Source organism: Lissotriton helveticus, chromosome 4_1, assembly GCF_964261635.1.
Source record: "Lissotriton helveticus chromosome 4_1, aLisHel1.1, whole genome shotgun sequence".
NCBI lineage: Eukaryota > Metazoa > Chordata > Amphibia > Caudata > Salamandridae > Lissotriton > Lissotriton helveticus.
In genome coordinates, this window is record NC_136063.1 from 1,280,447,157 (window position 1) to 1,280,474,147 (window position 26,991).

At 43.2% G+C, this 26,991-nt stretch overlaps 1 protein-coding gene across 1 annotated transcript in view; it reads right to left on the reverse strand.

Annotated features, from left to right (window-relative positions):
• The window catches only part of SYCP2L (synaptonemal complex protein 2 like), a 1,302,345-nt gene that overhangs the window by 902,234 nt on the left and 373,120 nt on the right, over window positions 1-26,991 (reverse strand). The window contains exons 19-20 of the mRNA XM_078685781.1: window positions 12,253-12,310; window positions 6,620-6,684 (exon numbers count right to left, since the gene is read on the reverse strand). Coding sequence (XP_078541907.1) covers window positions 6,620-6,684; window positions 12,253-12,310 — 123 coding nt within the window. The remainder of the gene's footprint in view (window positions 1-6,619; window positions 6,685-12,252; window positions 12,311-26,991) is intronic.

A 26,991-nucleotide genomic window follows, 5' to 3' on the forward strand; every position in this document is an offset into this window, starting at 1 on the left:
TGAAGTCACGAGACCACTGGTAACAACTTTAAAAAAGTGCGCCAGGGCCTTTGTGGAGGACGCGTTAAAGATAGTCCGAACCATCTTGCTGAAATGGAAAGGCAAATCTGTATTGAAAAGGGTCTGCACCTCTGTACGGGTGTTCGCTATGTGAAGCACGAAAGTTTCACGGGCCGAACTCAAGGCCACCTCTCTCTGAGACAAAAGAGCTCTTATTCTTGCCATGCCGTTGAAATCTGCTCCCAAGGTTGGTATTTGTGGCGAGATTGAAAACTCCCTATGTTCATGTGTGGGAGGAAATAGAACATTTCTGCAGCAAATAACCCGTTCACTTACTGTTACGATAAAAGGAATACTTTTAATTAACCCAGAACAATCTTCATTATTGAGCATCAAATAACTACCATTTTCCAACAACTTGAACGTGGGGATGATAGCAGGAACTGGCGTGCCTTGCAACACGCAAGCCATATTTGGTCGGTGTTTGTTGCATGAACCGTGTAACTGTATGTGCCTACACATTAGTGAATGATGTGGCGTCTCAGTGCATTCCTCTCCATTCAGATAAACTTCTTGATCATCTTTGAAACATCTGTATGTGTATGGAAGCGACCAGACCTCATGAAGAAAAGCACTACCTAAAGGTTCATAACGCCTATTGGTATATATTTCATACAATTTGAAAACTTATATAAAGCAAAAGGCAGCGTTATTAAACCGTGGATAAGGCACGTTGCCAAAAAACCCGCAATCCTCTGCTGATGATGTCACTGAGCATGTCATGAATGATGTAATATGTGACATCATCAGCAGTGGATTACGGGTAATAGTATCTCTAGTTTACTCCCTTATAGCTGTCTTTCTTTTAACATAAGTGTCTGTTTCCTTCCCTTATACTTACTGTTCTTTTTTTTAAAAAAAATTTTTGGTTCACTTCCGGTTCGCGTACCGGCGAGCGAACTGGGAAGCGAACTACGAGAAATAGAGGTTGGCACAGTTCCAAATATTGTACCAATTTTTTAATAACGGGGAGGTAGTTCTGAAAAGAACTTTTTTTTATTGTTTTATATTTTTTTTATTTTTTTTCTGAACATTTTTTTACTTTTTTTGAATTTTTCTGAACAGTTTTATATTTTTTGGGGTTTTTCTTGGAGGGGGCAATGAAAACGATTCATTGTAAAGGGCTCAACAGGAGCAACAAAACAAAAAAAAAGTATTTATTATTTTGGGCGTTTCGTACAAACTTGCATATGATAGTCAATAGCTCTGTTGATCAGAGTGATGCTTCTTTCTCCGTAGCAAATGAATCCATCGCAATGTACGCAGACGTGTTTTACTTCACCAAATCTCATTTGTATATTTGGCACTATCTCCCTGCCCTCTGGTCCCGTTACTTCCGGTACAACAGATCTTCTGGCCATAATAGGGAGATTATCTAGGTCGTTCCGAAACTGTGCAGCACTGTAGTTGTTAGGATGCCACCTAGTCATATGGCGATGCATTGTGTAGTTTCCGAAACTGTATTTTTTCTCGGTCCCTCTGGACAGTCTATCTTGACATATAAGGCAAGTTACGTATCTTGCATTTACTTTTTTCTGACCTTTGGGAATTTTAAAAAATTGCCAAATGAAGTTTTCTTTCCGGTGAGACGTCCTGGGCTCCTCAGGCAAAAACTGCCTCTCTTCGTGCTCGTCGTCCTGTTCCTCTTCTTCCTCTTCTTGTTGAATTATAACTTGAGCAGGTGGTCCACTCTTCCTTGGATGTGGTGGAGGTGGTGGGGAAGCACCAGCTGAAGCTACTAAAGAAGCCATTGCTCACTGGTAACAAAGGGTCTTTCTCTCACAAAGATGAAAGTCAGAGTGAGGAAAGAAGGAGGGATTTTCATCATTTGGGAAAAACAAGAGTTCTCAACCAATGAAAAGTGTTCATTTTATATTATATGACCTAGTCTTACATCATTAGGAAACCAAAAGTGAAATGAACCAATGAAAAGTGTTATTACCAAGTCACATGACCTGCTGTGTTTACGTTAAGCGCTTTGCAGGGCCTCCCGGTTTGCTTCCAGAAACCTGCGCTTTGCGACTCGCTTCGCGTACCAGTTCGCTAACGTAGCACGTCATATGACGTATCACGCGACAACGTGAAACGTCATGCGGACGGGAGGCGTCACGATGTTGTTTTCTAACGCGGCAGTTGCGGTAAAGAAACGTTTACCGGCTCGCGGTCTATTTCGCGGCATCAAGGTCAGCTAACGGGAAGCTTCCCGATTCGCGAAGCGGGAACGAAGAAAAAAAAATATTTAAAAAAAAAAATATTCATAAACATATAAAATATATTTTTGGATTTAAAGAAGAATACATTTTACAGCTACAGATATTAGCTGTTAAAAAACCAATGAAATTCACTGAAAAAACCATAGGTTATAGACCATATATAGTTAGGAATTAGCATTTACAAAACCTTGAAAATTCACTGAAAAAACCATAGGTTATAGACCATATATAGTTAGGAATTAGCATTTACAAAACCTTATTTTACTCACACAAAACCATTGAAATTCCATATATAGTTAGTTGCACTAACTATATATCGCGCACCCGCAATCCACTGCTGATGATGTCACATATTACATCATTCATGACATGGTCAGTGACATCACTGATGACATCACTGATGACATCTCAAATGACATCACTGATGACATCTCATTTGACATCAATGACCACATCACTGATGATATCATTCATGTGACAATACAATGCATCTCCTCACATTTTAATATAACCTCTGTTTCACCCAGTGTTAAATACAGAGTATAATTTTTGAAACCATTGACACACCAATACTAGTTACTACATACGCACTCACTGATTCCTATGTCTACACACACATTCACTCATTCACTCATACAATCATTCATACATACAATCACTCATCTTTACAACACTATCATATGCACTCATACACCTATACAGACACTCACAGTCTGCCACTCATCCATGGAGTTACTCACACCTAGTCAGTCCTGTAAAGAATCAATGACACTTCCATTTTCTTGTCTATACAGTTAAACATAGAGCACCTTACATTTTCAAACATATACTAACACATACTTACCTTCTTATACAATCATTGATACAAGTACACATTGATCTGCACAGAGTCACACACCTCCCAGCCAGCCACACACACACTCAGTCTCCCATACAAATACTTGGACAATCAATCAGTAACCCATATAGTTAATCATATAGCTACTGATCAACACATGCAGCAGTTTACAGAACAACAGACATAATGATGCACAAATTAAGACAGTTTGGTCACTAACCCATGCACTCAGTGAGACACATTTAATCACTCACTCATACATTCAGTCATGCACCTACTAAATCCTTTGTCCAGACACTTATACTTCCACTCATTCTTCAATATGTAAGACACATTTTAACTTTACAGAAACATACAGTCACTGTATGTTGTCATCAGTGATGTCATCAGTGATGTCATCAGTGATGTCACTGACCATGTCATGAATGATGTAATATGTGACATCATCAGCAGTGGATTGCGGGTGCGCGATATATAGTTAGTGCAACTAACTATATATGGAATTTCAATGGTTTTGTGTGAGTAAAATAAGGTTTTGTAAATGCTAATTCCTAACTATATATGGTCTATAACCTATGGTTTTTTCAGTGAATATATATATATATATATATATATCCAAAGCAAAAAGTAAATTTCGTACACTCTCAGGAAAATTCCAGGCAGGACACGATGTAAATATCCAAGTTTAATCCACACAAAGCGTTTCTGCGACAGCCTTTATCATGTGTGAATGTGCACGAAAAACAAACACTGATAAAGTTTTACACGTCCAGTCATAGACAAACATAGGACAGCATAATCCCTGTGCCCTATTGGTAATGGTAGCAATCTTGGAATTTTAAATGTGCATTAACAAACGATACAGTAAATAAATTCAAATAAACGCGTGTGATGTGTGCACCAATTGCATGCCTCCATATAATGACTAATCTCAATAGACATATCTAAATGGCCTGTGTACAGATGATCTATGTAATCACCAACCCATGCTGCAACAAGCAAATATTTAAACAGGAAGATTGCTCGCAGATGCGCATAGCAGCATGTGGATTAAAACATAGAATACTCTCCACTCTATGTTCCCGTCAGATCAGTCCGCCATCCTGAGAGGGGGAAAAAACTGGTGTGTGTTGTAAATACAGCAGTTTGACTGCAAATAGCGCGTCTAATGCCCATACCAATTTATAGGACTACATGCTCCGTAGTGAAAGCTCCTGCACTTTAGGACACACCCAAATATAATGTGACTGTAAATGCTAGCGGAATGTACACAATGTGAAAAAACTAGGCGCAAGTGCGCCTAGCTGAGTATTCTCTCCGTCTAAGTTCGATAGATAAAAGACAAAGTCCCTCCCACGGTCCCAGCCGCCTCCCCGCCTCCTGCAGGAGCCGGCATTGCTTTCCCACATGGGGAGCAGCTAACATGCTTCTCCCCATTTGGAAAAGCAATCTGCTTTGCTTCATTGAAGCGAGAGCAGGTTTCCCTGCTCTCGCTTCAATGAAGCAAAGCAGTTTGCAATGACAGGGTGGGAGCCGCGAGCCGCGAGCCTCCCGCCCTGTCATTGCAAACAGCAATGTCCCGGGGTCGGGCACCCCGGGACACTGCAGGAGCCGGCCCTGGGGGATGGCAGTCCCCAGGGACATGAGAAGGCTCTAGGAGGGGGCCGCGTGGCCCCCCTCCCAACATCTTCAAAGCCCCGGGGAGGTGGTGATACCCAGGGCTTGGGGGTCCGTCACGGACCCCCACATTTTAATATTTAGAGCCCCGGGGAGGTGGCAGTCCCCGGGCGTGTGGGGGGGTTCAAGCACCCCCACACAGAGTTGTGTGTGTAAAAAAAATGAAAAAGAAGCCCCGGGGGATGGCGGTCCCCAGGGCTGCGGTGGGGGCGTGAGTCCCCCACAAATGTTTTATATAAGCCCCAGGGGGTGGTGGTCCCAGGGGGTGCCGATGAGCCCCCCAACCATTTATTTCACAAGTCCCAGGGAGTGGCGGTCCCCGGGGCTTGGGGGGGCCTCTGAGCACCCCCACCCATGATTTTTGAAGCCCCGGCGGGGTGGCGGTCCCCGGGGCTGGGGGGGCTGAGAGCCCCCCACCTATTTCAGCAAAGCCCCAGGGTGTGATGGTCCCCGGGGATGGGGGGCCTCTCTGGGCCCCCATTAAAATATGCATATTGCCCCCAGGACATGCACCCCCGGGGGGCAATTAAAAACAAAGCACGGGCTGTTCATAAAATTACATTGTTCATAAAATTACGTGGGGCACTACTGGCATAAGTTGGGGGCTCCCGAGTGTTGGTGCATTTGCTACAACAATCATCAGCACTATTAGGACTACATTACGGATATAGTGGTGGACTTGCCAGCTATTCCAGGAATTATATGACTAGCAGTGTATACTTGGACACTACTAACAAGAAGGACCCGTTGCGTCGTGGAACCCTGGCTTACGTTCATCCATTCTGCCTTGAAACAGTCTGAATACTGATGTGTACAGATGAAACACGTGTTGGCTTCAATAACTGCTGGGAATTTGTTATACATGAATAAATGAGTTTTTTCAATAGATAGGATTCGTGGATGGTCCTTGAAAACCTACATATGATCTGAATAGGATATACTCGCCTGCAGACTTAAGAACTTTAATACATTTTGTCAGGACATATATACATGGGATATATGCTTTGGGGGAATTCTTTGTGACTAGTAAGGGTGTGCTACAACTGTGTTTCTAGAGATGTTAATGTGCATGTTCCTGTAACTTGCCGATAGCACCATTTGGCAGTAGGTGCTCCCAGTTATCTTAGCACCCCGATATTTCACAATGTGGAATAATACTCGCGCTTATATTAGTTAACAGTTATACTGCTGTTTTTTCCTTGGTGTGTTTTTTCCCTTTAGGGATTGCTACTACCAATTGTCTATTTGTGATCAACAACGTTGCAGGCGCAGCCAGTATCCAGATGGAGACCGGAAGAAATTTGCTCTGTTATTGGTGTTGTGGGGAATTATGGATAGTAAAGTGGGCAGGCATGTGCAGTAAAAATAATAGTTTGCACTCAGAGTTAGAAGTCGAAATTCTAATAGAATCCATAATCGCCCAGACATGGTAATGTAACGACAGAGAGGTAAGGGGACCAACAATCCAGTAAACCCCTGAAGACACTAGTGATCTGCTAATTGTTTTTGGACTACCCTGTTGTAGTAACACCAACCACAGAAAAGTTGTCTTCCAGAAAATAACATTTGTTTTGACAGTTCTTACTTTGCCTTACAGTTGCCTTTGCACACTATATAAATGTGGAAGTTCTAATAGCTTGCACTTACTAGAACATCCAGACCTTAGAACCTAATTTAGACAATTACGAAAACCTGGAGCAAAGAAATACATTTTAAAACAGATGTTCTGCACAGAAGAAAATGTATTATAGACAATTAGACTTCTTTAAAAATGTTGAACTGCTTCCTTGGATCAGGCTAAGAAATAAAGATAAAAACTTTAATACTTTACTTTGCATTTTCTGCCTGTTTCTCCGAATTGGTTTTTTTCTTCTTGGTCCTGTCAGAAGTGCCAGTCTGTAAGAAATGTAAATATAATTGGTTACGCATTGAAGGAGTCAAGCTAAATGTTGTAGGTTTTGTATAAATCATTAGAGCAGCGAAAACTAAACAGTTGTAAGAAATTGGATTATTTGTTGGAAGGGGAGAGAATCCATTTCAAAGAACAATGACAATTCTTTTCAGGCTGAACCACAGAGGTCACTAAATAAACATGTGCCTAACCCTCTGGTTCCCTGGAACAAAGCAGTCAGGGTTAATTTAGAGTCAATGTGTAAACTATTTACGCAGGACTTAAACAGTAGTAAAGAGAAAACACAGGAATAATCCCAAACCAAATAAAAGATTATCGAACAAAATGACAGCAAAATGACAAAATTGCAATTAGTAGAACCAAAGTTATGTGTTAAAAAAAAAAGTGTATAAATAGTGGCCAAAAGGCACAAAGCACCAACTGCGGGTATCTGGTGTCGCGGGGACTGGGCAAAGTCACAAATCCAGACTGACCGAGGAGTGCCCGTCGGGTGTGACTGTGCGACCACCGGGGAGTTGTCCTTGGACAGGGGATGTGGGGTGCTGTAATACAAGACTCTGCATTACACTGCTTCGGGTCAGTGATGCTGTTGATCACAAGATACATGGTGCTGCGATACAGGGCCCTTGCATCATCCTGCAGCAGATGTGGTTAAGCTGCCATTCGGGAGCTGTGAGGTGCTGCAATGAGAGGCCCTTGCATTGTTCTGGATTGAATCCGTGAAGCCACCGATCAGGAGATGCTAGGTGCTGTGATACAAAGCCCTGCATCAGATCCAGTGAAATGTTCAGTTGTGTAGGAAAGAGTACAGTCTGATTCCAGCCAAGGGTCTAGGACGTGGAGGACAGTACTTTCAGGTGGGGTGGGGGGCTTCAGGACTCACCCCCATGGAGGCAAGCAAAGAGAAAGGGGACAAGGTCAGGTCCAATGGGGTCTGGTCAGCTGGAAAGCAGGAAAGGCCTCTGGAAGTTTGTTGCATCCCTGTAGCTCAAAGAGGAGGTCAGCCAACTGCCCATTGGAGTCACTTCTGGGTTCAAGGCTGATCAGTCCAGTCTTCCTTCTTCAGTCAGCAGGGTAGTCTTTCTGAATCTTCTCATGTCCAAGAGTGTTCTGAGAGGTTCTGGGGTTAACACTTTTATTCCCAGTGCCAGTCTGTGGGTGAGGGACACTCAGTTTGTCAAACTCTAAACTGGTTCTTTTAAGTTCTTCCCTTTTCTCTGGGTCGGTCTTCAACCTTGCTGGTGAAACAAAGGGTAGGCAGGCCTACATGTGAGATTTATTTGCCAGTGACAGGATCAGGCTGGGTACAGCCATCAGGCTACCCTTTGAAGCTAAGGAAGGAGCTTGGTACAAACCCCTGGCCATCCTGCTCAGCAGAGTAACATCACTCCCCACACTCAAGGCCCTTTCGTCCCATGCCTGTTTGCTTTGAGATGAATACACACCATAATACAGGGAAGCCATTACCAGCCATGTGACACTGGCAGAAAAGCATGTTGGTTTACACAGGAAAATTCCAACTTTCTAAACATGGCATTTTCAAATAGTAAGTTAAAATCAGACTTTACCATTAAAGAGGATTTTAAGTTACTATTCGAATGATGTTATAAAGCTTCTCTAGCTGTTCCCAAACAGAAGTTATCTCTTATTGAATGTAATACGGTAACAAAGCTTTAGTCTATGGGAGCGCTAGGCTTGCTGTAGTGAATTACTGCCTGAACATGTAAAACATGAAATGTACATGTCCGAACTTTTAAACAGCAAGGCATACCTAAGGGGTGACTTATAATAAATTAAAAATGAAAGGTTTAGGGCTGGTTAAAGCCTTATTTCCATAGGTCGAAATGTCAGTTTGAACACTGCACTACATGCTGCAGTGGCAGGCCTAGACATGATTTATAGTGCTACATCAGTGGGTGGCACAATGAGTGCTGCAGCCCACTGGTAGCAATTAGTTTACAGGCCCCGAGTACATTGAGTACCATTTACTAGGGCTTATAAGTAAATTAAATGCGCTAATTAGGTTATATAAATTTTACCCTGTTTGGAACAGGATGCACTAGTGGTTTTGCACTGGTTAGCAGGAGTACTGTGTCCTAAAATTCCTAAAAGGTTTTGATGCCTTGCCAAAAAGCTCTGAGACACTTAACAGACCACATAAGACCCATTGCTCCGGATATGCAAGTGACTTTGGCAACAAAGGATATAATAACTGCAATAATGGGTCCCAAACTGTACTTTCCCAGACACAGCTACAGTTTTTGGCCAGACTACTTCGGTTTACTGAGAGGTATCAAGACATTTTACTCAGAACTGACTGATGGCTAACGAGCAACCTACTGAGCTAAATTTTGCACTCTAGCCTTGAAAAAGCCCCAGGCCTGTGAGGCGGAACATGTGCTGGCTGTTATTTCTCACATATGAAGAACAATGTTAAATCATTGTAACTTACAGTGAATCTCTTCCCTACTCTTGAAAACAAAATTCTTATTAATGGGATGACTAGTACTTCTAATGTTCGATACATTGAGAAAATATATGACATGGCATTACTTTATTAGGATGCAAATATCCCCACATCTAGCAATTATGGTTACTCACACTGAGGGGCGGGGCCCTGCCCTCAAGGAGGCACATACACCCTTTCTAATATTTATTCAATACAGCATCATTAGAATATATGGACCCTAAGTGCCTTCTCCCTACAAATCACTTTAGAAAACCAGCATTCCACATTATCTATAAATACCTATATTATTAGGACTTTGACATTTGTTTCATAAAGGTCTAGTATGCCCTACATTGATTTATTGGGAATAATCTCGGGGAATTGTGACTATCCAAAGAGACAGACTGAGCCAAAGCCTATCAAGACCACAGTTCTTCGTTTGACCCGTAGCATCAATGAGCTGATTGACAAGTTAAAGGAGGTGTGTAGCGCTATATCTGCTGTATGCGGATGAAAAGTACCTTCTGAGCTTCGTGGCGCTTCAACACACTTTCATTTCAATTTTTGTAACAGTAGTTAAGCCGGGAAGAAAATCAAGGGTTTCTTTGAGAATCAAACATCAAATATGAACTTTGTATGTTGAAGAAACAGTATTGCTAAGACGTTTACCATGCAGATAACAGAGCAGCAGTCCGCAGCATGAACCTAGGCATCACCTCTGCTACCCAATCAACTAGCTTCAAATCAGGGCTACACTGGAAAAGAAAATCAGCTTTAGCGAAAATGTTCCAAGGAACCCCACGCTTCAGGAAACCATGACTAGAATGGGCCATGGAGGGCATAGTTAAGTCATTGCAAGCCATAATGTTCTACAAGCAGTCCCTAATATGCCGCCTACCACAAAAATGCCGTAGTGGCAGAACCACCAGTACAGATCAGATTCGATGTTGAGCGTATAACAGTCTTGGGGGGGGATGTTGTGGAAGTGTGGTATGGGTTATATAATGTGTGACTCAACTCTGGAACTTCTGTCAGGGTAAATTAATATTGTGCTACTCAAAAAGCAACTGACTGGTGTGTATCTTTAGCAAAATCATTGTTAAAAAGTGGACTTTTTTGGCACCAACAATCCATCGAATTACAATTGATTAATTTCTAGAGAGAGCAAAATAGAAGATGGCCAATACCCATATAAAAAAAGGATTTAAAGGAAATGCCTTTTTTATTTTTACGTATAGCTCAGTTGAATTTCATTATCCTGACAAAGACGGACTACAACTACTCTTCAGCAGCAGAAAACAGTATTCTACTAAAGATAGGTCCTGCCTGCATGTTCTTGAAGTTTGTCTATAATTTTCTAATAAGATCAAAGAGTTCAGCTGTGTATATTGAAAAGGGTTGGAAGAGTGTCGTTTCTTATTTACTTTGCATTCTCATTTTATTTTGCAGGACTTAATCTAACCAGCAGCTATGAGATCTCACTATTTACTGGTTGTAGTATTGATTGGCTATGTACAGATGGCTTTAGTATTTCCCCAATGGCTCTACATGTATATAATGTCTTTAGGTGGTCTCGCCCCAAGTCCTACATGTCTTAGTCATGTGCTTGCTGATGGCAGACATCCCTACATCTCACTCACTAGAAAGCCGATAACAGTACGGTCAGCATGACATCTGAGTGACTGAGTAAGTTGACAATGGGCATGCAGAATAACTGGATGAATTAATGCGGTTATGAATGTAGTGTACATTGTTGGCTCAGGTAAGCAGTTCTAGTCATGGGAAAGAAAAAAAATTGTACATATAGACTTGAAGTAGGAATATTTTAAACCCAAAAAGTTTTGAACAGTTCCTACTTTTTGTCATTAAATTAGATTCTGGCTTTCCTCTACCATACGTTACTTACCATTTATCGAGTTAATTTTCATCATGTTTCGTGGAGTGCTATCCATGCAAGTTGCATATTCGTGTTAAATCGATGACGGAAAAAGTATGCAAAATTCTTTTTTACGCAACGTTACATTTGAGGGAGCTTCATTTACGCACAATAGTGCGGGAAACACCACTTTCCTAATTAACCATATCGTCTGGTAACCATTTTTGTGTGTTGAATTAGGATACAAGTGCAATATATTGGTGTCAAATCCATTATTTTCTCATAGATAACATGTTGAAAATAAAACAAATCATAAGCTGTGCAGAGTTAGCAGGTCTGTTGAGAAGGCTGGGAAAAAAGCTTGGCCTGCCCCCTACTACTAAGGGACTCAAGTAAGTTAACAGCGTCTAAATAGCATGACATGGAAAGATGCGTTACTTCCACACACAGACAAGTTGCAGCTGCTATTTAAACAAGATGCAGTAGACTGTCTTAGAACAGGGAATGCTCTCAGTGCAAATCATAGGACAGCACTGGGAAAGTCTCACAGCGCCTCAGAACCAGAACTATTCGAAGTTGTATAGTGCATTAACCCCTTGAGGCAAATGCCTTTATGTGTTCCGATTTGGCAAAACCTTTATCACAGTGTGGGATATAGTTTAGGCATACCTTAATGGGTAAAACAGAGCTTTAATAGTTGCAGTACTCACTGTTAAAATTTCCAGCATATATACTTTTTATGAAGGCTCAATATACAGAGGTTCTTTGGATTACGGAGATACCTCCTCTCAACAAAAAAAAAAAACGCAGCTGAGGGACTGTAACCAGCAAGTGTGTCAAAGTGCCACAATAGCTGTAGTGCCATAGATGTCTTGGGTTCTACCTATGAGCTAGCTTTCCCATCTTGCCTTCCACCAATACGTTTCTACTTTCAGGGTAGGATCAGGGGCGGGCCGCGTAGGAAGAGCAGTGGGGTAGGGTGGCGGGGGGACTAGACAGATGAAGACGGCATGGAAATAAATAATAAATTTTCCCTCATCATCTGTTGAGTCCCCACCGCCCCTCTCCCCCACACCCCTCCGCACCCGGCCCCACCGCCCTTACCTGCATGTCCTCTTCTAGGTAGGATATATTCCAATATGTAATGTTTCCCCCTAAAAATTGATAGCCTACAACTTGGGCTATGAGTGAACAACTAAATGTCTTTCATTAATGTAGTAAGCCTACCTTTGTGGGCTCTTCATTAATTATTTCAATAGTTTCAAAGACTTCGGTAGTTCCTTTACTGTGAAACAAGAAAAAAAGAAGGAAAAGTGTTTCACACGTTAAATTGGGCAGAATAATCACAAAAAATATATGATGTAAAGTCCAATTCAAGTCCACAAATTTGGTAATGAACATTTAAAAATATGGAGTTATTTTCTACAGCAGAATCTCAACAAAACAAGACTGAGTTCTAGGTAACATGCAGGGGAATACAAAAAGTGTGAAAAAATTCAGTATGAACACAAATGAACTACATTGCGGCCACCACGTTACAGGTAAGTTAAAACTATTACATCTCATCGCAAGGGACAAAAAGAACCACACAGTGAAATAATTTGAATAGGCTTTGTAATTCAAATACCAAAAAAGGTCTGGAACCAGGTTAACTTTTCAAAAAAACTCCTCTAATGTTCAAAATAGAAACGTCGGTGCTCTAGGAGGTCAGATCACCCTTGATTTTTTTAGGCTCATTAACGTAGCAGTAGTATTGATTATAAATAAATAGAAGAACCGGCATCTTGCTTTGGTGGAGTCAAGTGAGCATAAAGTAAGTGGCTCGTGATGTAGCAAGTGTCATGAAACATTACATCAACCAAGTTTTAAAAAGAGCTTCCGCATGAAAGTAATCCAGTGACTTTCCTCAGAGCAACAGGGAGCTAGCTGATTCAGACAGTGATCATATCCCTGAAAAGAGCGTGCAACTGTACTTACGAAACACGGATGCCTCCACATGAAACTGTTTGCGGCCACATAGCCCTCTGGAACCATCCAGTTAGCCCAATTATTAGCAAGGTAGCATGGGGAGCTGTATTTCTTTGCATAACGGTTGCCTGCCCAATAGGAGTCCACATAGGCATAGATGCCTCGGTTGGCAGCCTTACAAGACAGCAACTAAGGTGGCTACTCAGACTCACTGGAAGCAAATGTAACTGACAACACTGTTTGTCTAGCCTGCCACTCATCAATATCTTGAAGTCATTCATCGAGTACCAGTGACTGGAGTGCTTTCTGAAGATTTATTCGTGAACTCAGATAAGTTTAAATTCAAGCAGGGAGAACTCAGTCCTTCATTCTCCCATAGGTGAGAAACGGAGTACAATTTATTTGGGTAATAGTATCAGCTGTTATTAACAGTAATTAGAAACAGAGAAAAAAAGGATAACAATACTAAAAAAAAGTACTCAGCAACTCCCCATTTATGCTGTGTCTTAAGCCCGCCAAAGAGAGCACTGTTATATCGCTGTGGAACAAGTCTTCAACAACATTGAACATCTAAAGGCATTTGCTCCAAAATAGGATCCCTCAAAAGGGATTTCAAGACTTGCCTCTAGCACCTGCGCTATGATATCTCAGAAATTGGGGGGATGTGGATGATATGGAATGAACGGTGGACTCCTGTGCAGAAGCTAGGAGATGCTGTGGCGCAGAGAGACAATGTTTGAGGAGCACAGATGTAATTACAAGCCAAGCACGAAGACCTAGAAAATAGAAGTCACCGTCACAACATCCATATCTGGCAAGTCCAGGGGGTGTAAAGGGTGACAACATCATGGCCTTTACTATGGAGCTCTTACACATGATCGGAGGTGACACGGAAGCTTCCCCATCGAACGTTGATAGGGCCCACCAGGTGTCGCAGGGTTCTCAGACTCAGCCCCAGACATCCTAAAAAGGGTTTACTACTTCATTGAAAAATAAATAATCCTACGAACCTCCAGGGGAAAAGCGAACCTGATCTTCTGTGGACATATCATCCAACTCCGCCAAGACCCATCTCTGGTTATACTATGCATGTGGCGCGAATAAAAGCCAATCACGGATAAGCTAAGGGAATCAGAAATTTGCTACCAATGGGGTCATCACTTTGCCCTCTTAGCTTCTCTGGAAAGGGAAACAGCAGTCCCTGCACTCCCTAGCTGAGGCACAGAAAATTCTGGATATTCCTGATAACGCACCTAGTAGTCTCTTATTCCCGCCTCGGGGGATGCTTCAGGAAGGATGGCGTCCAGTCTGGAGCACGGTGCTATCTCATCAACATGAAAAGCAGTGAAAGAACAACAAGCTGCAGAAGGCCAAGCAGGACATAACACTCTTGCAAAGCATGGGGAATGACCGGCTAACAGGGACACTGACCCACCACCACACCTTCATACGAAAATGACACTCACTGTTCTGATTCAGCTCTGATGCTCTACGGACATCGTTTTCTGGCTAAAGCAGTCCACAGGGGTCCGGAGAATGACTGAAACCACTTGCCTATGTGCAACCTGCGGCCACCTCAATTGACTGACTTTCAGTTGTTGGGACAGAAGACATTCTCAATAGCTCGCCTTGCTTTGTACTCCAGGAGGGTGACTCCTCAAGTGGGATCTGTGAGCATCATCACCAATCTCCACGGAATGTGAAACACATTGTTGGGCCCCATTGGCCCGGTTTGTTTGTGTCACATTTGTTTAGGTTCATGGGAGGGGACTGTATTCACCTCTAAAAGTGTCTGGATTGTTTTCAGACTCACATTATAATGACCCTTCTCCTTCCTTGACCCTGCTGACAGAATCCCATAGCGGCCTGTGGCCACCCGGATGCCCCCCCCCACCCGCACTGGAGATGGCACTCCCTCGTTCCAATGTACCCCTGCCAGGTCCTGATCTGGGCTCATCCCCCGCTCCACTAGTTGTGCGTGCTCACCCTTGTCATGGGAACAGCCCACAACTCTAAATTGCTCTCCCTAAATGCTCAGAGTCTGTAGTCGCCTAACAAAGGCATTCAGTTTTTGGCGATACCTTCTCCAACAAGCCCCAGGCGTCCTCTTTTTTCAGGAGACTCACCTCCTAAGGGAGGACAGCCACTGCATGTCCTATTCAAAATATCCCCATCATTTCTGACCCCTTGCTCCTACCAAAACGCTGGGTGTGGCCTTCCTGTGCAAGGCGGGATTTTGAACCACAGTCTTAAAGGCTGTCAAAGACAAGGAAGGGGGCTTTTTAAAATGTAATATCATAAGGGGCATCCGCTCCCTCACCCTGCTTAATCTGTAAGCCTCCAAACAAGCGCAGGACCATTACTTTAGGGGAATCCTTTGAGACCAACTGACTGAGGTTTAGGGAGACGTTACAGTGGAAGGTGACTTCAATCCAGTATAAGACCTGGAGTTAGATTGAAGCACGGCATCCTTTCAGGGCACGAGTGCAAAGTCTGCCCAACTCAAGCACGACATAGTGGAATAGTGGGTTAAACGCTTGCCGTTTAAGGCACCCTGACTTACAAGACTACTGATTTCACACCTCCTACTCTTGCATGGACTATGTCTTTTGCACACACTCCCTCCTCCACGACCTAGACAATGTAACCATCTCCGACATCTCTATTTCTAGCCATGTACATGTTAAGCTGGTATGGTCTGGTTGTTCAGGGCCCAGTGGGGGTCCTTCAAGATGGTGCTTCCAACGTACCTCCTTAGAAACCAAGTAGATACATCAGAGATCCGAATGGGGATTGCAGATTTTGATTTCTACGTCCTCTCGGACACACCACTCCATACACTTTGGGATGAAAAGAAGGCTACTATTGGGTGGTGGTCTTGACCACTGTCATTGCTAGAGCAAGGAAAGACAGGTTGGTAGAAATGAATATTGTTGCTGAGAATAAAGCTCCTGAGAGGCTTGACCAAATGACCCTCAACATACTTAACAAATGACAGCTCACGATACTCGGAGGACAGCTGAGGTGCACAAGACTATCAAAGCAGAGCAGTCCCTTCTGGCCTTTGAAACAGGTGGGATATGGGGAGGAGCAACAAGATTGGTTCATAAATGACCTGTAAATTAAGTCACCTGCAGGCTAAGGCTCATGTTCCTAAAATCCAGACTGGTGATGCGACCTGGAAAACTACATAAAGAGTCAAGCAACAGGCATTACATGACTGCTACCAAGCCCTGTACACACAAGATGTAATTCCTCAGGAGACGACAGTCGCTTATCTACTGGATTGTGACTGGGCCCCAATTGATCCTCACCACACTGCACTCCTTGGTACCCCTATTACGGCCACAGAGCTCTAAGAGGCCTTTTATGAGCTCCTTACCAGGGAAACGCCAGGCTCAGATGGGCTCTCTGTTAACTTTTATAGAACATTCCTCCCTAGTCTACAGGATCAGCTGTTGTCACTGTTTAAGTCTTTTACTCAAAACACAGGGATCACGCTCACCATGGCCGCTGCTGAGAGTACCCTCATTCCCAAACTGGGGAAAGACCATACGCTAGTCTCTTCCTATCATCCCATAGACCTCCTGAACACCGATGTAAATATATTTTTGAAGATCTTTGCCAACATCATCATAGATCTTGACCAGGTTAGTTTTATCACACAGGCCGTAAGCGGTTAATATAAGCTGGATTGCACATCTGGCCGAGAAATCCCACTGACACAACATTCCAACTTGCCTTCTCTTGCTTGATGCAGAAGGGCTTTTGACAGAGTGAGCTGGGTCTTCCTTTGGGAGGTCCTGTTTAAGATGGGTCTCGGGTGTCGGATGATCACCAGGATCATGGCATCTTATATAGCTCCAACTGCCGACATCTGCGTCAATGGTCACAATAGAGCTCCGTTCATTTCTCTCAGGGCACCCATCCACTGTCACCCCTACTCTTTGCTCTGGCAGTCGAGCACTAGCCTTTACTATTCAGTGAATGGCAGAGGTGGCGGGCAATAATTTTGGAGGATGAACCCACAAAATAAGCCTCTTTGTAGATGACCTCTGTCACTCTCGCGCAACCCATCACATCCCTACCGGAGGTTCTAAATTACCTCGCTGCCTTTCTCCGGCTACAAGATCAATATGACCAAATCATATGACAAATCTTACCATACCCCATCAAGACATCCTCGAGCACCAAAGACTTGCCCCATTATGCTCGGCCACACTGCACAGTTCGGTATCTGGGTCTTAGCTTGTGCCCAGGAGGATAGTGAAGAAGTTAATTGGCCAGAGTATCACCAGTCCATAGATGAGGACCTCCGGTCCTGGAAACCACTGTATGTCTCATGGCTGGACCGCATCGATGATATAAAAATAAATGTCCTTCTCGGATCCTTTACCTTTTTCAATCCTGACCCACACGCTCATCCCCTCAATGATATCCTGTGCCTACAGCGTGACATCCACTCCTTTATATGGAGTGGTAAATGACCCAGGCTCTCTAACTCTTTGTTAATGCTACCTAGAGACAAAGGTGGCTTAGCTTGCCCTAACCTCCTCGAATACTAGTGGACAGCCCATATACACTAATTTTTCAAGTGGGTTGTATGTGAGATCAACAAACACTGGCTCCACATGGATGGAGCAATGGCATGTCACCCTTATGGGACTTGGATTGGCTCCCTAAGCACGCCAGGCCTAGGAGCACCTACATACCTACTCCCGCTAAGACAGTCCTTGAGATATGGGACTAACAAGCCCTTAAAAGAGGCCTCGCCACTTTTCTTTCTCCTCATATAATTTATTAGCCCGTAACCCAGATTTCATTTAGGACATTGACCCTCACACATTCCCTAGCTGGAAGGCTCTTGAGTGTGGAACCCCAAGTGACTTCTTCTTGGGAAACACTATTAAATCCTTTGACCAAGGCAAATCCGACTTCAAACTCCCTAAACCAATGCCACTGTAATATTGACAGTTGAGCTAGTGGGCATTCCACTGCCCCAATGTTCAGGGACCATGAGACCTTACACCCCCTTTGAGAACTTAGGGCATATGATGGCTCCAGGGGAATGATATCTCAAACCTACCATGTGCTTCTGCATTCTACAAATCCCTGCATTCACCCATACCAAACGCAATAAAAAAACATCAATTCTGAGGGCATCTCCCAAAAAAGTGTCAAACTCTTAAGTATTACATTCCAAAGACAGACAGAAGTATCCTCCAATGAAACTGATACAAGCTCATGGCTCAGTGGTACTATACCCCAACATGCCTCCACAATATTTATCCTACATCTTCTACCCTCTGATGGCACTGCGGTAAGGAACCTGGAGATTTCTGTCACATCTGGTGCTTTTACTCCCTCATTCCTATGTACTGGATGGATATTCTGGGACATTAAGAGCATGGTTGAATGTCCACTCCCTATCTCATACACCACTGTTATACTGGCCATCCAACCTCTCGATTGTGAAGCAATGACATACTGATTTGAGACTCATTAGCCAAATGTTAGGAGCTGCCGAGCAAATGATTGCGCTTGCCTGGAAAAATGCTACAGTCCCCCCACCCACCCACTGCCCTATGGTCACACACCTCTGGCACGTTATTGCAATGAAGCAGCTATCGCAAACTGGCCAATACTGATACCAAATTTGCACGTATTTGGCAACCACTACTTAACTCTGTCTCTCACCTGGAATACACATGCTTCACCCTGCCAAAACTTCAAGTACTGCAGCTCTTTGCCTAGCTGTCTCATTAGCCACTGACAGTGAAAGCAATTCTCAGCCCTTACCCGGCGACCTGCCTTCCTTAATATGGGACCCCCTCCTGCGCTACTCTTACACTGTGCAGGACTAGGAGATCCCTACGATGCATCATGACCTTAATGGGATTGAATTTTTTTTTGTTCTTGGGTTTGTGACATGTTTTTTTTAATGGGGTTTTCCTGCACAGGGTGCCCTCCACCTGTATCGGCTCTCAATGAATGAGTTGTGACATCTGTACATTTTTGCCTAAGGCAGTGCTCATATGTTGTGTTACTTATGCACAATGGATGTCATTTTGAACAAGTCTTGTATTGATTTATGGAAAACTTTTAATAAACAGAATACAAGCAAACTCTGTCCCCTTCATAATGATGGATGGGGATGCCAGTCTGGACTCCCTCAGGCTGGGACCCTGTGTGGGTTCCAGATGGTTGGAGCCTTTTCTGTCACTGAAGCTCTGATCAGGAGGCCAGCTAACTAGCCCTTGGAGTCATTCTGGTGGCCCTGGGTTCAAGCAGCAGAGCAGGCTTCAGGAGGAAGCTGAGCAGTCCTCTTGGTGTAGCAGGCCAGTCCTCTGAAGTACACAAGCCACAGGTAGGTGGGCAGTTCTCAGATTCATCTTCAGGCCCAGTAATGAACTGAAATCTGGGTATGTAGGTCCTAATCTTATACCTTGTACCACCTTCAAAGTGTCAAAAAATCTTGGGTTCCCCCCCCCTCCCCCAGATGGTATTGGAATGTCCTTCCTCCCTGGCATGGTGCTATGATGTCTTGGGGTACAAAAGGCTTGTGTGATGTTATTTGTGTGTGTGCTGAGGAAATGTCTTTGAAGAGCTAGTGAGACTGTGCACAGCTCCGCCCCCAGCATTCTGCCAAGCTGGCCCATCTTGTCAACACCAAGTACCCCTATTGTGTGGCTGTCGGGGAAAAATATGTAATGGCCAACTGCCAACTACACCTAGTCACATGACCTAGGAAACAGGCACCAAATGGGTAAGACAACAAAATGCCAACTTTCTAAAAGTAGCATTTTCAGAATTGTGGCTGAAGATATGACTTTATCATTAAAGAGGATTTAAAAGTACAATTCTTTAGGAATCACACATAATATTTCTACCTCTTCCCAAACAAAAGGGATTACGAATTACTTTTAGTAAGGTAACTCAATGTTATCCTGTGGGAGAGGTAGGCCTCACAGTAGCGAAAAATGAATTTGTGAGAGTTCCCACTACCAGGACATACACAGCTTAAAAGTACATGTCCAACATTATAAATACACTGCATTCTGCCCTATAGGATGTTTAAGGCCTGCCTTAGGGGGTGACATGTATTAAAAAAGGGGTTTTAGGCATGGCAAGGAGTTTATTTTGCTTGGTCGATTTGGCAGTTTAAAATTGTACACATGCTGCAATGGCAGGCCGGAGACCGTTTTAAAGAGCTACTCAAGTGGGTGGCACAATAATTGCTGCAGGCCCACTAGTAGTATTCAACAGCCCTAGGTATATTGTATGCAACTTTACTATGGGCTTCTGTGTAAACTAAATAAGCCAATCAGGTGTAAGGCAATTTTATCATGTTTAAAGGAGTGAGCAGAAGGACTTTAACACTAATTAGCAGTAATAAAGTGCACAGAGTCCTGAAGACAAGTAAAACAAAATTCAGAAAACAGGAGAGGTTAAAGCAATGAGTTTAGGGATGACCCTGCAAAGTGGGCCAAGTCCAGCAGTGCTTACAGTTGTGCATCTAAATTTTCCATATATCACAAAGTTTAGCTGAATAAATCCAAAGTTCTAGAATAATTGCAGTGTGCTGCGTGATTGCTCAGTCAGGTAAAACAAAGAAAAAAGGTTAAAAGATTAGAAATAGAAGCTGCATGTATGGAAGCAGAACTACCATTTTCTAAGTACAAGATGCTGTTGCTCATGGTATGGAAGATTTGGATCTACTCTTTAGATTGGTCCATGAACTACCTGGGCATCATGTACATCAGTTAGCCTCAAGTGCATGCATAGAGAGGACCTGAATCACCCATACAAGGGTTTTGCCCACCAGAGCAACAGGGGGTGTGGGGCATGGAGGCCCCACTAAGATTTTGATATCCCCCCACCACTTCCCGCTGCATTCCGGCTCTCACTCTTGACAGTTTTGTTTCCCACCTCCTGTCCTCGAACATAATGTTTTTGGATTATTGTGCAGGGTGAGAGTGAACAGTGTTTTATACGGAATGCTTTTAAGTTGGTCTTTGTAGTCATATATGCTTGTTTTGACAGTATCACTAACCCTCAAAACGTATAACTCATGTGTATGGGTAGTGCTGTACTGGATTTGCCAAACATTGTTTAAGCCGCGGAGTTTAGTTAAACTATTATTTTTCTTTGAAATCCACCATCTTTAGCTTGTGCTTCAAATATTAGCATTGGTTCCATAATTTTCTGTAGTGTCTCCAAGTGCATATTGGCTTAATAGGCTGATGCTGCTTGATGTTTTTTTCTATCTGTCTAATATTAGACCCCCTAAAATGTAGTGTCAACATTGTGTATTGTAACTTTCTTAATTAGGAGCAACATTACAAGTTATTCAATATATATCTAAATTGTTTTTTAATCACCATATAACCTTCCAACACTTATGTCCATAATTTTCATAAAGTATTTTTCTGTTTAAGTGGAACAGCAGGATCTCTACCGGTTGTTCATTCACTAAGGCAGCATTTCTCGAAGGGTTTTAAGGTCTTTGTTTTAGAATGAGTTTAGAATATACACTTGCTCATTTGTCTATTTTGCTTTTAAGGTAATGGTGGGTGAAGGGTGGTCTAGTATTCAACCTTGTCTCAAATTCCTGGCTACTCGGAGTCTATGTGACTATTTTATTGATTCTGGGGAGAAGACAGGACTAATTAAAATTAGCTTGGACAATAGGCCAACATCACAAGGCTTAACATTCTTCAGAGAGTACATTTGGTAAATGCATTTGTTTTATGGTATTAGTAAGGGATAGACTTTGGATAAACATATCCTTTTGCTCGAGTCTTGAGCGTAACTCTTTTGGGTACTGACCAGTAACTGGGATGTCCTTGGTACACCAGTTGGACCTTTAAGGTTCTCAGGGCCCCTGGTATTCATTCTTAGTTGTGTTATTATGTTGAGTCTGGTAGATAGCACTGTTGTCTGGGGAAATTCATTGGACTGTATTGTGTTGCACACATACCTTTGTGTTTACAGCACCCAACTGCTTCAGAATTGTCAATGTTCTCACAAATTGTAATAAACATGTTCATTACATGTAATAATGTGTCACTGTTTGGTCATACAGTTTATTGCATTCAATTTGAAAATGGAAACTCTTTAAAAAGATAACACAAGGAGATGATAAACGGAGAGCTAAAACTTTTCAGACTCTCACCCCCAGTCACAGATCTGGGTTGAATCCATCATCGTTCTTTAGCTCACTTTGCCACCCCAGCTCAGACCCAGCCATATCCAAATCAGTCTTGACCCTGTTCTTCATGGGAACCGTCCAGCCCGAACTGCCAAGCCAGGTCTTCCCTAGACTATAAACAAGCATTCTGGGACTGGTTTTGGGGTAACCCCCTATATATGTCAGGGTAGCTTGAATCCAGTGGCAAAGTGGAGCAAGGTACCAAAGTCTTCGCATACCCTGCCAACTTAGGGCGAACAAAGCAAACACAAAGATGATGATAGAGCGCTTACAAAGTTAGAAACTTATTGTTTTAACAGATGCTGCTGTTTTTTGGACTCTGTACAAGGGAGCCCTGCTTAACAGGACCCAAAGCATGCTCTCTGACCCCAACAAACGTGTTGAGTTAGTTAAAAATCCTAATGAACACAGTTAACTTACATATAAGTCCCTGGTATATGGTAACCAGGGCCGGTAAGTTCAATGCCACTAGTGGACTGCAGCATCTATTGTGCCACCACTAAAGTGACCACATAACACGTCTTCAAGCCTGCCCCTGCAGTGCAAATTTGACTTCGTAAAACAAACCTTCTCCAGGATTAAACCTTCCTTTTTAAATGCTTTCAAGACACCCCTAAGGTAGGCCATAAATGCCCACAGACCAAGGTGCATGGGTTTTAAAAGGTTTTACATCTCCTGACAGTGACAAATCTCCAGAATCGTTTCTCACTGTGGCAAGGCTGGCTCTCCCATTGAAAAGCACCGGGTTACCTCATAACACCTTATATTTCATAACTTCAGCTAGAACAATGGTTCAAGACTCAACTTGATAGTAACTTAAAATCCAATCTAAGGGTCAAGTCAGATTTTAAATTACTATTTTGAAAACGCCATTTTTAGAAAGTTGGCATTTTTCTTCCTAAACCAAAATGTGCCTGTCAGTATCACTTGGCTGTAACAGATCTGCTGGGGTGAGATGTGCATTGCCACAGATAGCGGCCAAAAGGCTTGGCTGTGGGAAAACGTTTCTCCCATGACAGGATGGCCATCTGGGTTGTGGCCAGGAATGTAATCAAACTTTGACAGCTGCCTACTCTGTCACAAGCAAATATGACTCACACCTAGGCCTGCCCCTTTATTGTCACGATAGTCAACTAGCACTGATCCAAGTGGAAGAGAGGTTGCCCCCAGAACAAGTTTAGTGTGACCACAGGGGAGGGCTTGTCCGTTATAATAGCCACAGCTCTATGTGGACCTAATGAGCTCCTAAACAAGGGAAAAAAGGTCTGAGATGCTGGTTTTAGGTAGCGAGGGACACTGTGGGATAGTTTACAGTAACAGGTTGGCAGGGGGTATAAACGTGGCACTCCCAATACCCTCCCGAGAACACTTATGGACCTAAGGAAGAAAGAACTGCACCAGCTGTTAAACCCGTGGAGAGAGAGTCCAATGGCTGTACTTTCCCCCCACATGTTCCTAGGACAAAAGAGTGCACTCCAAGGGCTAGCTGGCTAGTCTCCTGTTCAGCTCCAGGAACGCAAAAGCTGCAAGAAGCCCAAATCTCTACTGAACCCAGCTGACCGGTCCTAACTGAATTTACTCTGGAAACCTTGAAAAATGTTCTGAAATTTTCTCCAAAATAACCAGAGGCTACCACCGGACAAACTTCAAGCCAGATAATCGAATCACCAGCCATACTCGCCTTTATAGTTTGCCCTGCTGAAAGGATCCTGACTTCAAAAAATGTTTCTAAGTCCGAACGTAGAGGACTCCACAGGGACCCACGCTGAGCAGCACCCTGCCATCATCAACGTCTCCCTGAGCCTGAACGTCAGACTGCACTCACTCTGAGTTCTCCCGCCTTTGACGTCCAGAATATCAAACTTCCTGCCAGGCCAGAACGGAGGCTTGCATCTGAGGACACATTATTCAGCCAGCTTCAGTAGACTGGTGCCTATTCGGATGCTGCCTGAACTGCTGATGATCCAGTCAAATACATTTTCTCCAGAAAATTGACTACGTCCAAATGTAAACTTACAAACGGGATGAACCTGGTCCCTGTATGCGACCCCCCACTCCATCACGGTCTGCCTCAAAATTTGACTTTAGACCCATCTCTAGTGACCAGGTACCCAGGGTAGGTGCTTCGTCTTTTTGGAGCTTAATTCATCCAAAACTACTAAAATTCATAACTCCGGACATGGGTGTCGATTCACCACAATGTCAGGGGTAGCAGAAGTGACATCACACACCTTTGACTTCAATTACATCACCGTGATATCATATCACCGCTGCCCCTGAATTCCACAAAGAAATGTCACATGATGTTGGTTATGAGGACATTTCAATAATGCCACTGAGGCCTAAAGTTTAATTCACAGAGAAAATGTATTGAAAACACAGCGAAATTTCCCCAAAAACATTTTAAAAACAATAGTGGTCAGGTTCACTTTTATAAATGTGGAACATACATTCAATGTGAACAATATGTGCTCGATTTACTCTTTATTTATTGTGTATAGGATAGCATGCACTGAAAAATTGGTAGTGCATGGTTCAAGTCGAGCAGGAACACAATATTGAGAGAGCAGTGTGTACTGAGCAGTGAGCCATACACAGTGCTCACTGAGCGCACTTTAGTGCAATGAGCAGTGTGTATATAAACAGTGACTCTTGCATGCTGCACACTAATCAGTGGAAATTGTGCAGAATGCATGGAGCAGTAACTAGAGCACACTGAGTAACTTGCAGTAGGGAATGATCACTATGTAAAGTGTCATAAAGTGAGCAGTGCATGATGTCAATGAGCAGTGCAAAGTGCATAGCGTTGAGCAGTGTGTGCAGAGCAATGACAAATGCGCAGAGTGGTGTGCAGTGTACAATGAGGAGTTAGTAGTGTGGTTGTGCTCTTTTTTTCCATCTGTTTGTGCATACTCCTGCTTGCTCATGAACACAACTCTGCACTGTCATCTTTGTCCTCACTTTGCCCTCATGCCTAATTATTTCTGTCTCCTAATTCAGTTCGTATCTACCATTTCGATCTTATTAATATACCGCTCTTTTTTGGTCTACCTTCCAAAGGTTTGCATTCAACTGCATGTCTTACGGCACACTTACTCTCTCTCCTATATTTATTTAAGTTTGTCATTCTGCAGTACTACCTTATATTGTGAGACATAGATTCTGCCCTGGTGCCTTTCCCTTTGTTTAGGGTGACCAGAATTTTAAAGTAAAAAAAAAACCGGCACGTCACAAAAATAGAAGGACTACAATTTTACTTCAAGCCATGAGAGGGCTTCTCAGCCGAGAATTATATTACAGGCATTAAGAACATACATACCATGCAATTTTTAAACCCAGTAGCTTGCCTGTTAATTAAATTGCTTTCTTGAAACAACTGCTAACTAACCCTGCTTTGTAAAACATAAAAAACACCTTTCACCGTTTTCAGTCGACCCACTTAAAAAATAGCTGGTTAAAAACTGGGACCGTCCTGGCAAAATGGGGACGCCTGGTCACCCTACCTTTATTTCTGCCCTAGTCTAGGTACGGCTGGAGGAAAAAACAGACAGCTGCAAAGAGGAAGCCGTACTGGGATGTGAAAGGCATATATGTATCTAGATAACACTGCAATGAGCAACTCTGTTACTGTGCAGTCTAGAAAGAAATGAGACCATCATCATCGGTCTCAAACTGAAGTGAAGGTCTATTTTAATCCTGCCCCCTCCCCAATCATATCATGTCATGTCATAATATCAGTGTTTGTATAGCGCCAAAACCGAAAGGCATCAGGGCACTTAAGGAATTTGGAGGTGAATAATTTCTGCAGTGCCCTAATGCCTTGAGTCTGAGACACTAGACAAGCACTGATGTGATCAGAAAAAGGGCAGAGATATGTCTTTACTCCAGTCTGATTCCGATATTAGTTTTAAGGAGCTGGCTGGCATAACTCTTTCTAGACTGCACTAGAACAAACGGTGAAATGTAATTGAGTAATGTGCCAGGGTGAGAATACAGAAGCTGGGGGCCTTGCTCAGGGCTTTAGATGGAATGAAACAACTAGGGGGTCTCTCAAAGGGGCGTGGCGGATGCAAGTAGGGGCGTGGCTTTAAATATGCACACTAAAAATACGTGCTTAGCATAGTGCGCCGCCCAACTAGTATTTTGCTGTTTCTATCATTGCAGAGGCCGCCCCCGAAGGGGGCCTCGAGGGCAGGCGCCATAATAGCCGCCTGAGCCCAAAAGGAACAGATCCGGTTTGCGCTGGTGAGCGCCGCCGGGAATCGCCGCATGGCGAAAAGGGTCCAAGGCAATTTCTCTCCTCCCCAGGCTGTCAGGGTGATTTACGACCCTAGGATATGCAAATGAGAAAAAGACAAACCAGTGATTTATGGCCGGCCGATGATTTATGGCTGATGATTTATGATGCCCATGCAGAATGATTTATGACAACAGAACGATGACAGATTTGTGATAGAATGATGTATGACATCCCGATGATTTATGACCATGATTCATGACAATGATTGATGATGACAACAAAGCGATGACAGAATGACTTATGATACCTGATGATTTATGACCCATGATGTATGATATCCAAATGACACTGACTGATAACAAATTGTGATAATGTGTGATAATGATTTATGACCCCGGCCCGAGAAGGTGTCCAGGGGAATTGTACAAAGAGGACGTATGTAATGAATAATAAACTGCGGCCAACAACCACCACAAAAACAATGACTGTTGGCTGTGTGTAGTAATACATATACACAGGTATGGTATGATTCCTGGAATGGGCACAG